Source organism: Glycine soja, chromosome 7 (genome assembly GCF_004193775.1).
Source record: "Glycine soja cultivar W05 chromosome 7, ASM419377v2, whole genome shotgun sequence".
NCBI classification, from domain to species: domain Eukaryota; kingdom Viridiplantae; phylum Streptophyta; class Magnoliopsida; order Fabales; family Fabaceae; genus Glycine; species Glycine soja.
This window is the reverse complement of record NC_041008.1, coordinates 39173090-39186357: the sequence shown is the minus strand read 5'-3', so window position 1 is coordinate 39186357 and position 13268 is coordinate 39173090. Positions and strand designations below refer to the sequence as shown.

Below are 13268 nucleotides of genomic sequence, written 5' to 3'. Positions count from 1 at the left end.
ATTTTCTCCATTGAATTAAGTTACATTTCATTGAATCACTCGAACTTTTTATACTTAACTTATTAATGTATACTTTGCTTTTTCACATATTAAATTATTTATTTTATTTTTAATAACATATAACATATTAAAATTAAAATAGTAACCAAACAAATTGAAAATAATTGTTTTAATCGATCACGTGATACTCGGGTCTAAATCTAGTTACTTTCTAATACATGGAAGTAATCTATTTAAGCAAAACTGCCAAAACATACATAACCTGGACAAGATTAATATTTCCTATTCATACGTGGATCCTCTGAACTGAATACATAATGTATAATGTCCTCATAAAGCAAACCTATGCAAATCCCAGTTTCTAGCCGTTGCGTCTCAGCAAAACATTCCCTCTGTCACCAAACTTCACTCTTAAGAAGTTAATTATTGAAATCCCACACATTATCTCTCTTATCTTCCGGAAACTCGTATATTCGTAACTATCACGTATGCTTAAAAAAAATCACAAGCACCACACCTTCTATGACCCTTCTTCTATGTAACTTTAGGCCCTGATGAAACCAAGCACCACAAATTAAGTTAAAAGCTGATTCATCAAGTTTCAGTTACTGTTTCTTACAAGTCATGACAACACTCCCTTCTCTCTTAACTAATGCCTAACTACATAGGATAAATCCAACTTTAACAAACCTATGCTTCAACACAAAAAGCTGATCAAAGAAGAATACAAAAGGAAGCAGAAAAGTTCTGTAGCCAATAATGGATGTTATAGTTCAAGAAGATCATGATCAGTATATGTATAATAATTCTAAGAATCATGATGAACAAAAGCTACCACTTTTGCACATCATGGAAGTACCAGATGATGATGCACAGAGAAGCCTCATTCAGAGAGCCATGAGTCAAACATTTCAAAGCACAGCTCATTTGGCAAATCTCTTACCAACTGGCACTGTTCTTTCTTTCCAACTTCTGTCTCCAATTGTCACAAACCAAGGCATCTGTGACTCAGTTTGCAAGTTCATGACTTCTACACTTGTGGCTCTTTGTGGTGTCTCTTGTTTCTTGCAATGCTTCACTGATAGCTTCAGAGATGACAAGGGGAACGTTTGTTATGGGCTTGCCACCTTCAGGGGCATGTGGGTCATTGATGGATCAACCACAATTCCACCGGAACTTGGTGCGAAATATAGATTGAGGCTTATTGATTTCTTGCATGCTGTGATGTCAATTTTGGTGTTTGCAGCAGTTGCATTGTTTGATCAGAATGTGGTGAGTTGTTTCTTTCCATCACCTTCGAATGAGACACGGGAAATCTTAACAGTGTTGCCTGTGGCCATTGGGATTTTTTGTAGCATGCTGTTTGTGGCGTTTCCTACGCAGAGGCATGGAATTGGCTTCCCACTTTCAACAAAGTAAAATGTTGGGTCCTTTCTGTATTTATGTATGGACCATTTTCAAGAGTGTGATTGATTGGGTAATCAATTCAATTTTATTGTTCTGTAACACATTATATAGGAATTCAATTGAATATCATTGTTCTATAACTGAGGTTCATTTCATTTTTCGGGTGGCATATAAATAAAGTTGAATTTAATTTTATTCTATCAAACTATTTTTATTTTTTTTACCCAGGGATAAAAATGGCAGCCAATTTATGGAATTGGATGAGGGGATCGAATTCAATTCTCAACATGGATTCATCCAAAGGCTAACCCTTTACAAATTGGCAACAAACTAGAAAGAGAATAATTACATGTGGACCTAACTATAGACAAAGTCGGGTCTAGGCATCAATTCCATAAAGATAAATAAATACACAGTTCTTTTTTTTTTTCCTACTATAATCTTTACATCAAAGCCTAGTATATTTTATTGGGTTGAATCCATTTTAGGCACTGCTTCTAATCCAGAACTTCTTTCACTACTATTTCAAAATGAGCCAGTATACTAGTTTGTTGGCATTAACATATGTATAGAACAAAAAAGTGTTAACAAAATGATATCCGATGAATAAATGTCTCTGTAAGCTTAAAATTTCATCAGCATCATTTCTGATCACAATCATATCATCAACATATATTATCAATGTAGTGATTTTTTATTGATTATGCTTGAGAAACAAGGTTGATTAGAATTGTTGTGTGTAACCAAAAAATTTCATAGACTTTGTAAATCTTCCAAACCAAGCTCTTGGTGATTCTTTCAAACCATATAGGGCCTTTTTAAGCTTACACACCAAAGGAATATTTGAGTACTTTGGTATACTGGAAGGAGGATCCATATAAACTTTTTCCATTAAATATCCATGTAAAAGGCATTTTTTACATCGAATTGAAGAAATGGCCAATTCTCATTTGCTGCTAGTGATAATAACACCCTCACTGTATTGAGCTTTGCAACTAGCCTTGCTTTATATCTCCCACACGTCTATCAGCTTTATGTTTACAGTAAACACCCATCTACAACCAATTGTTCTCTTTCCATCCAGTAAGATTACAAATTTTTCTCCAATGCTTCCATTTTTGTTTCCATTGCTTGGATCCACCTAGAATCTGCTAGAGCTTCCTCCAAATTACTAGGAATAAAGGCAGTAAATAATTGATATACAAAATTGACATATGACTTGGACATCTTTTCAAATGACACATAGTTGTTTATGGGGTATTTGACCTTACAATTAAGAATAGGTTCATACTTAATTGGGGGTTGTCCTCTATTAGTACGAGGTGGAATAGTATAAGGGCTCACTATAAGGTCAGAATTTAGGGTAGAAGAGACATTGCATTGTATATCAGTGGAAACATAGTTTTGTGTATCAACAACAGAATGAAAAGGAGTAAGAATTTCGGGTGATACCTTTACAAAATTATTTTCGAATTGGATCAACAATGAATTTGAGGTTGAAGGAGAGATTATACTATCATCTTCGACCATATTCTCTATTTTTGTATTCGGAAGCTAATCTCCAATTCCTAAAGAAAAGAGACAATTGGAGTTGGTTCTGATACCATGTTTAAAAAATGGTATATGGTGATTTTCATTGATATGAGACAGTGAATAAATACATGATCCTCTCCATGATTATTGAGGACAAAATATCAAAATAGAATCACAAATAAAAAAAGGAGAAAATATACAAGGATTTGGATCAATTACAATTCAAATCATAGTTAATCCCTACAATTAATGGATTCTAACAAAAAATGGATGGAGACAGAAAAACACTCTGCTAGGGTTTCTAATGGTGACCCAAATCAGAGTAAGAAGAAGGCAAAGTTTAGAAATGATAAAGCTATCATTGATTATGAGATGGTTGCTAGTGAGACTGAGGCTCCTTATAAGGAGAAATTACTTACAATGTCGGAAGAGTAGACTGCATAGTGGGAGAGTGATTTTAATCCATTAGATGAGGAAGAACTCACTAAAGTGGCGCGAGATGGGCAAATAAGAGAAGCAAACCAGGAAGAACCATAGGAGTATAATCCTTGTCCAGAAATCTATGTGTCAAATGAAGAATTGAAAGGATGGGATGCTTATTTGAATAATCCCTTGATCGTTAATGTTCTAGGTAAACAAGTAAGCTTTAAATTGCTAGAAGCAAAACTACGAGGAGACTAGGAGAAGACAGGGAAGATTCACATTATAGGTATACCAAGAAATTTCTATGTGGTCTAGTTTATATCACAAGAAGATTACAAGCATGCATTGTATGAAGGCCCATGGTTAGTTGGTAACCATTACATTTTAGTGCAAAGGTGGAGGCCATTTTTTTCCCAATGCAAGTGAAAAGAAGAAGGTTGTAGTTTGGATCCAAATTTCAAGACTTTCATTGGAGCTATATAATGGAATGTTCCAATGGAAGGTTCGTACCATGTTGGGATATTGTTAGTCAAAGGACCATGAGGCCCAAAAGGCAAATCAAACTACCCAGGCACCTGAAGGATTTCATATAACAGAATGGGGTAGGGGGTGCTGAGATGGCTGGATAGAATTGGATTAGAGGGAATATGTTGTCTTCCATTTTTGTTATGTTGTCTGCCTTTTTTTTCCTTTTTGGTTATCCTGCTTTTTCCTTATGTTATTTTTGTTTTGGGTGTAATTCAACAATGTTATTTTGTTGTATAAATAGGTGTGTTGGTGTAATAAAGAGATATATGAAAATACAAAATCCGTTATCCTTCCTTTGTGCTTAGGAGGCTACCTAGACCTCGAATTCTAGGCTCTCATTTCCATTTCAGTTTTTCAATTCTTAACATTTGATGATTTCATTGAGCTCCATGGCTGATTCCATGCGCTCTAAATCCAACCTAGATTGCCTCGAGGATGCCATTGCTAAACTCACTGCAACTCAACTCATCTTCGCCGCTACCCAAGCCTCCATGGCCTCCAAACTTGATGACCTTATCCTGAAAATGAATACCCTAGAAACCAACCAACATTCCCCTTCTTCATCCACTGCATGAAGGAAGAGCGCAACGAGTGAGCATGGAAATGGCAGAAGAGCAAGCTGAATTTAGGATTTAAAATTTGATGTGTTAGCAAAAAGAGATCTTCAAAACCAAATTTGATGCCTATGACTTCAACCATCTCAGTCACGCTCGCGTCGCCGTTTCCTTCGATATCCTCTTAAGGTACCTTAAGCACTTGGGTTATGAGATTACATATGTGCGGAATTTCACTGATGTTGATGATAAGATAATTAAGCGAGCAAATGAGACTGGGGAGGATCCATTGTTGTTGAGCAACCATTTTTGTGATGAATACAATGTTGATATGGTTGATCTTCAATGCGAGACACCATCTAAGGAACCTCATGTTTCTGAACACCTTAATGAGATAAAGAACATGATAACCCAGATTATAAACAATGGCTATGCGTACAAAGTTAATGATGATGTATTCTATATTGTTGATAAAGGCCCAAATTATGGTATGCTATCTAGACAACGGCTAGAACATAATAGAGTTGTAGAACGAGTAGTTGTGGACTCAAGAAAGCGTAACCCAACTAATTTTGCATTGTGGAAGGTTCTAAACCAGGCGAGCCTAGTTGGGACAACCCTTGGGATCCTGGAAGTCCTGGGTGGCACATTGAATGCAGTGCAATAAGTGCTTGTTATTTAACTCATAAATTTTATATCCATGGTGGTGGAATTGATTTAATCTTTCCTCATCATGAAAATGAGATTGCACAGAGCTGGGCTGCAGACCATGAGAGTCGTGTCAATTATTGGATGCATAATGGGCATGTCACTAATAACAATGAAAACATGTCAAAATCCTTAGGCAACATTTTCACTTTTTGCTAGATCACTGAGCGCTACCATCCACTTGCTTTGAGGCACTATTTGATTAGTGCCCATTACAGATCTCCACTAAATTACTCAATCTCACAGCTAGAGAACTCATCAGATGCTATTTATATTTCGGACTCTTCAAGATTGTAAAGATGTTACCATTACTTCAAGCGGAAGCTAAGAAGAATGAAAAGGTACCTCAAATTAAAAAGGCTACCAAGGAATGCATTAAGAAGTTGAATGTTGAATGGTACTCTCCAAGAGGCCTTAAAATTTGTGAACACTTCTTTAAAGATGTTGAAGAAGAAAATGCAGAAAATAGCATAGTTGCAATTGATTCAATCAATATTGGAAGTGGAGAAAAAAGTTGGAAAAGTTTTGCACATCTTAGGATTATTATCCTGTAAATCTTATGTCGAATTGAATGACACTTACCACTTTGAGGACAAGGTGTTGCCTGATGGGACAGGGAATGCTAGGCAAAGGATCATGAGGCCCAAAAGGCAAATCAAACCACCAAGGCACTTGAAGGTTTTCATATAACAAAATGGGGTAGGGTGTTGAGTTGGTGATAATTGCTAATTATGAGTATATTTAGAGTTAAATTATATAGGAATTTGTAATTTTTCTCTCCTAATTTTTTCATTTTGAGAAAATAATTGTTAAATTAACATCATTTAAATTTTTGTACAAAGAATATTAAAAGTGATGAATTTATAATGTTTAATGAGTAAAATAAAGCCAAAAGGCAAGATAATTAAGGAAGATAAGAATAATTAAGAACAACAAACTAATTAAGAAAAACATAACTAATTAAAAAAAACAAGTTAATTCGGGAAAGTAAAGGCGGACTTTCAAAGAATAGCAGACCTTGTAGATATTTAGGTGTTCCTTTGCACCACGGCAGAGGGTCCAAGAATGGTTATCAGTTCTGTTTGAGTAATTGGAAGGCATCAAATCTATCTATGGCGGGTCGGGTGACTTTAAAGCTGTTTTGCAGGCTTTATCCACCCATGTGATGCAAACGACATCCCTTCCAGCGTTTGTTTGTGACGATATTGACCGGAAATGTAGAAATTTCGTGTGGGGAGATACTGGTGTTATAATAAGAAAGTGTACTGGTTAAACTGGGATTCGATCTGCAAGCCTAAAAAGAGTGGAGGGCTTGGTTTACCAAAGGTGAGTTTTATTAATCAAGCTATGATGATGAAGGTTGGTTGTAATTTGTACTCGAACCAAAATGATCTCTGGGTTAGAATTGTGCGGTCTAAGTATAGCGAATTGTGTTGGTAAATATTTGTGTTTTAATTTAAAATTTATAAATATATATTAATTCCATTTTATAAAATAAAATATTTATTTTAGATTTTCTTAAGATTTTGTTTTAATGAGTCAACTAGTTTGTTAGATTTGTTTTGACAACTGTAGGTTAGTTTCCAACGGTCATGTTTTATTTGTTACTTAAGGTGACCTGTGCCTATATATTTTCTTCCTTCAAAAGATGACAGAGCTATAGTCTCATTCCTTTTCACAAAATTTTTTATTTCTTTTCTTATAAAATAATTTATTTCTTGAGAGTAACAACATTGGTGTTCATAAGGTTTGGGGATCCTTTCGCTACACACGATCGGAACCAACGGGTTGTCGTATCTTGGGAGAGGAGCGCAATCAAAATTTCTTACCCGTGCAGTGGAGACATTTTCTCTCTAAGGATAGCGTTTACGCGCTTCAACCCAGATTATATCTTTCTTTCCTTAATTTATTTTTTCCTTGTACTTATTGTATGTTATAATGTATTATTCATGTGTTGTCAATTAAATTTATTTGACTACTGTTATTTTGTTATTTAATTCAAAACTGTACATCTTTTTCGTATTTATTTTCTTTCATTTTTATTTTATTTTTCAACAGTGTGCGGTTTAAGTATAGTGAATTGTTGGGATAAACTAATGCCGAGAGGCATTAAGACAGATTTCTAATCATGACGCTCTTTCAAATAATCAGATTTGGCTCTGGAATGGTCCAGAACGTATGAGGTATCATATGTGGAAAGTTGAAAGACAGATCTTGCCTACAAATTATCTAAGATGTAGAAGGCATATGGCTCTTGACGATTTATGTCCTTTGTGATTGGACCATGCAGAAACGGTGATTCATTCTATTCGGGACTGCAAATGGGTTAAACAAGTGTGGAATTTACTCCCAGTTAGTAATATTTTGAGTTTTTTCCAAACTGATTTAACTAACTGGTTGAAGCTGAATCTGTCCAGTAGATTCGTGATTGGAGGAATCGCTTGGAGTCAATACTTTGGTGTTAATACTCTAGACCACCTTTGGTGGGCGTTGGAAAGATTATATTTTCAACCAGAAATGGACTCATACGAATGGAGTTGTGGCTATGGTGCGAGTTACGGTTCATGAGATCCTAAGAAGCCAACAAAATCAACGTGTACTTCTTTTGCCAAGCATGGATTGTCTTTAAGTAGAGATGTTTGTTATTTTTATTCTCTCCCATTTTTGCTGTGCAATCCTTTATGGAGGAGACTGATGTAATTAATTTGCAGTTTAGTTCTAATTAATCGTGGTTCTGGGGATTTTGCCCAGAATAATCAGCAAAAAAAAAAATGTATAGACCCATTTGCATGATATATGGCACATTCAAGATTCATGATCATAAATTCCTTTAATTAAAATGAACATTCATGCTCTTAATTATATATTCATAGTTTCAGCAAAGATAAGATTTACAGTTAATTTATTCTTGTCATCAGAATACTTCAGCATTAGCTTTCCCTGAAAATCCAAACAGAGGATGCGTCAAACAGTTTCTTAGCTTCCCATAGCCATCATACGCAGGAAGCCAGGAAGCAAAGACTTAGAGAAAACATTACGAACGAACAAAACTATGAATGCTATAACTTGTGTCAGAGTTTATCCATGCAAGTACTTATGGTAAGTTTAGAAAAAAGTGCAATTTAATTCAACAGCCATCTTCTTTCTTACGTCTTTATTAATATGGTATCAGCTTGAGAAATAAATTTAAGTATGTTCACACAAACAAATCTCAAGTTGTTACTTGAAAGTCTGCTATAACTTGTGGAAGTTAATACTAAAACAATATGCATTTTAACTTCACAAACAAATAATCTAAGCGTTGTTCCTAATTCCACCAGGCACTTACATCACTAGAGTTGTATGTTGGATATCTTTAATGAAAAAAAATAAACATATTGGAACTTAGCACAGAAATTATCATTGGAATTCATCATAAAAGAAAATGCTAATGAGCATAGGCTTACAAGTTACAACTAATTTAAAATTCCTAAAAAATCTCATCTCCTATTAGATTGTTTGAGATTAAATTAGCTAACTAACATAATTAAAGGATAAAAATCTTCAGCAATAACAAAGATTCAATATAAAACTTATTCAAAATTTAAATTTTAAATAAGATAAAGTCTCATAACTCAAGTACTCCTTGAGATTTGTCGTGCCAAACTTTAACTTCATGATTTCTAAACTTGACAAGAATTATCTAAAGACACGAAAAACATTAGTGGGGAGGCTACCATGCAAGGTAATTAAGCCACAGAAAATGAAGAATATTTTCTGGTAATTTTAATCTCCAGACCCAGGACCAGTTTGCAATACGGATTTGGAAGAATAAACTCCGTTTTCAGCATGTACCCATATAACAACATCCTCAATTTGATAATTGGATATGGCTCTGAATGTTGACATATGGAACTACTTTGTTCTTTGAAGTGTATGTTTATCATCAAGAAATAATTGTGAACACTCAAAGTTAGTACATTCCATTATGTAAGGTTCAATCCAAGCCGGTAATTGCGATTCTCACCTTGGATTTTGCTAAGTTCACCTCATGACTTTTTCGGAAATGTGTAGTTTTGCAAAATTATCCTTGACAGAAATGTGTTTCCATCATATAATATACACGTCGAAAACTCATTTCCATTGGATTAGGGATGTACCCTTCATACACAATAAAAACACTTATCTATTGTATATATTGTACAACAAAAACGTACTTCTGTTGAATATTTCATATACATACAAAATGGAATTGTTTTGTTCATGATACAAAACCAAAAATTAGTTTTATTGTTTAATTAATTTTATATATATGTTTTTTTAAAATACCTTTAATAGTAATAAAAAATCAAATAAACTTTCATACAATTTACATTTTTTAACCGTAATCTAATTAAGCACGAATCAAGAAAATTGAATAATACAATGGTTCAAAAGAATATAAGACACTAAATTGAGTTAAGATGACTTAAAGTATAACCCAAACTTGCTCCCAAAATGAGTCAAGTTTAATTTCAAAACTCAAATCCATCCAATTCAATCTCAGACTTGATCGAATTATTAGGATGGGTCAGGTCAAGCTCATCGTAGTAGGAACATGTTGTCCACCGAGAACAAATCCTATTTTTTAATCTATTGTAAGTAGCAAGGAAGATCAATTAATTGCAGCCAAATTATTTTTATTTTACAAACTTAATTTATTTTTTAATTTCCAATTTTAAGAAATAATAAATTAGATATTCAAACCACATAAATCAATTTTTTGACTTCTCATTTATTTATTTTTTCTCTCTCAAAACATCGTTCTATCTATTTTATTAAATCTCTCTAAATAACTACTGAGTGCGTAGATTAACTAATATAACTTATAAGATTGATTTCACTTAATTAACAATCTCAAATTTAAGTGTTGAGTACATAATAAATTATACCAAAAGTAAAATCTCTCTAAACAAAACATTTAATTTTATTGAGTCAACTATTCCTTAATAACAAATACGACTTGGATAAGAAAAAAAAAATATAAACTTCAGATTGAAAGCAAACTCATCAAGTTTAATTGAGTTGAGTGAATATTTGAGAATGGGTTGTTTTAGAAGAGAAAATTTTTTGAAAGAAAAATAAATATATTTTGAACCAATTTGAATTAAACATATTTAATATTATAAATTATTCGAACCAAAATCAATTTTATTATCTGATATACATTATGACACCTTATTGTCCGGTAATAAACTTCATATTTTTGAAAATAAATATATACCTGCTCGAGTTGTCACTGGCTGCTCCTGGCTCCGTGACATATTTACATGAGTAACAAACACACAATAAGTTAACACTTTCACTTCCAAAATAGTCAAAATACAATGCCACATCCATCCAAGGCATCTCAAACCTGCAGGTTGTTTCAAGTTGAACACCCATGCCACATTTCTCATAATCCATCATTGATGTTTTTATTCCTCACAACTAATCATAAGTCATAACACAAACTAAACTTATTTATGGTTTATTAATTAAATTAAATTTTGAATAAGCAAAAAACAAGCTTGGATCACATCAGTTGACAAAACAAAAAGGAAAATCATCAAATTCTCCCTCCCACTTTTTGTATTATTAATTTTTATTTAAAGCATATATAGCCCTTTTGGTAACAAAAAGGAGCCATAATCCGAGACATTAATTACAGTAACAACCAATAGTGAGTGAATAACCTCCTTCACAACTTTTCCAAGCCATAGGAGAGAAAGAGGACGCGATAAGGCCTAGATTTGAAGAAAAGGGAGCACACATATACTCTCCTCTCTTCACCACCAATCATCCATTCCACCGTAGACACAAATCTCTCCCCAACAGATAAGATGACCCCACCTATCTCTTCATGATCCACACCCTCCTCTCACCCCCACAACACTATCCTGCTCCTTCAACATCTCCCACCCTCCATTTCATCACCATCAAGTGCTATTAAAGATCCTAGTTGACTAATGATATCATCAAATAATATATAATAAGCAGAGATTAAGTCTTACTTTCCAAGTTAATTTTGTAAGATTTATGGTTTGTTTAGTAGAATAGAATGAAACAATCAACGTTAAGATGAAAGTTTTATATTAAAGTAAAGTTTAAAATTATAAATCTCATTTTAATTTACAATTTAATTCACTCCTTTTTAGTTCTCTTTTGTTACAAACAAAAAGCTAATAAGATTTTAACTCAAATTATAAGATGTATGAATCTATAATAACAACTATTGACCCATTACATATGTTCACTCTTTTAATTTTATGCTTTAAATGTTTAATCCTTAACCAAAAAGGATGTACTAAAACTCTCACTTGGAATTATGATTTAACTTAATTAAAGTATATAAACATATCTCTCTTTAGAAGTTAATTTTGTAGAATGTGTTAAATATATTTTTCATTAATATAATATAGTTCATTTTTCTTTTATTATCTATTTTTTAATTTTATTATCTGAATTTTTTTCTATTTAATTTTAATACCTATCATCAATTAGGATTTGTTAAGTGATTACATAATACTTTATTAGTCTATCACATCATCACTTAATAAATCTTAATTGACACTTTGTTAGTATGTAATATCATTATTTAACGGATTTTAATTGACGATAAATATTAAAATCAAGCATAAAAAAGTAAAATTTAGGTAGTATAATCAAAATAAATTATTACAAGTATATGAAACATATTTGAGCTTTGTAGAATTATAATAAAAAAGGCTAAGTTACAATTTGATTCCCCTAAAATTTTAAATTTGTGATTTTAGTTTTTTTATTTCTAAATTAACACATTTAGTTATCCTATTTTTCAAAATAAGTAATTATAGTATTTTCATTAGTTGATCATGGTAGTTTAACTCATGACTTTTTATTTAAAGACAAAACAATAAACTATTAAGACATTTATTTTGTTTAGTTAATTTTATAAATACTAATTTATATTATCATTAATCAATAGTTATTAATTTTTTTAATTATTAAAATTTTTAAATTAAAATAAAATATTTAATATTTAATTTTCCATGTATTTATTTTTACTATAAAATTTTATTTTAATATAAATAAATAAATCACTATATATAAAAGTTTATTCTTATTTAATTATAATTTTAAAGAAAATTACATTAACTAATACATAGATTATTTAAAAATTTATTTTATGTAATTTATACAAATTACTTAATTTAAAATAATCTACAAGATTAAAAATAAAAACGAATTATTTTTTATAATTAAAATAAAATTTGTATTTTTTATATTAAAAATAAATTTACATAATTTTTCTAAATTACATAAAATAATTTACATATTAATTTATGTAATTTTCTTGATTTATATAATTGACGTTAAAGAACTTATTTACTAAATAATTTTTTATAATTAAAACGAAAATATTAGCATGTAAATTTTCTAAAAAATAAATATTAAAATTTTATTAATTTATATAATTAAATAAAAATAATAATTTACATATTAATTGATGTAATTATATTGATTTAAATAATTAAAGTAAAAATATTCTTTATATTAAAATCAATTTAAAAATAAATTTATATAAATAATTCATGTATTAATTTATGAAATTTAATTATAAATTGGTAAAAATAAAATTGAAAATATGTAAATTATTCAAAATAAACTTAAAAAGACTTCATATTAAATATTTTTAATTTATAAATTTTTTAATTAAAAAATTATTAAATCTTTAGTAATAATACATATAAAATAGTTTTTATAAATTTAACTAAATAAAAAAATTTATTATCTTATTTTTAAATAGAAGATTATAAGTTTAACTCTAATTAAATTATTTTTTATTTTAGTTAATCATTGTTCATATCACCAGAAATAACTTAACTTTGATAATCAAGAAGAATTAAAATTATTTATTTTGAAAATAAGAAGAATGAATATCTTGATTTAAAAATAAGAGGATCAAGATCTCAGATTTAAAATGATAAGAGATAAAAATTTTAATTTAGTGTACAGATAAAACTCTAACCAAGATTTTAAGAGGCGCACCCAACTCTCGTACACTGCAACGCACCCGATCCAAACCGTGAAAAAACAAAACCATACGGTTAACGAGAACCATAGGTGTACTAAAAC

General features: G+C 31.0%; 1 protein-coding gene and 1 pseudogene across 1 annotated transcript; both read left to right on the top strand.

The window, feature by feature from the left end:
- The first annotated feature begins 610 nt into the window (after window positions 1-610).
- Window positions 611-1547, top strand: LOC114417680 (protein DMP4-like). The gene has a single exon (XM_028382777.1). It carries the CDS (start codon window positions 760-762, stop codon window positions 1417-1419), a length of 660 nt encoding a protein of 219 aa, XP_028238578.1. The 5' UTR covers window positions 611-759; the 3' UTR covers window positions 1420-1547.
- A 3042-nt stretch (window positions 1548-4589) lies between these two features.
- On the top strand, window positions 4590-5843 carry LOC114420673 (annotated as a pseudogene).
- The last annotated feature ends 7425 nt before the right edge of the window (window positions 5844-13268 follow it).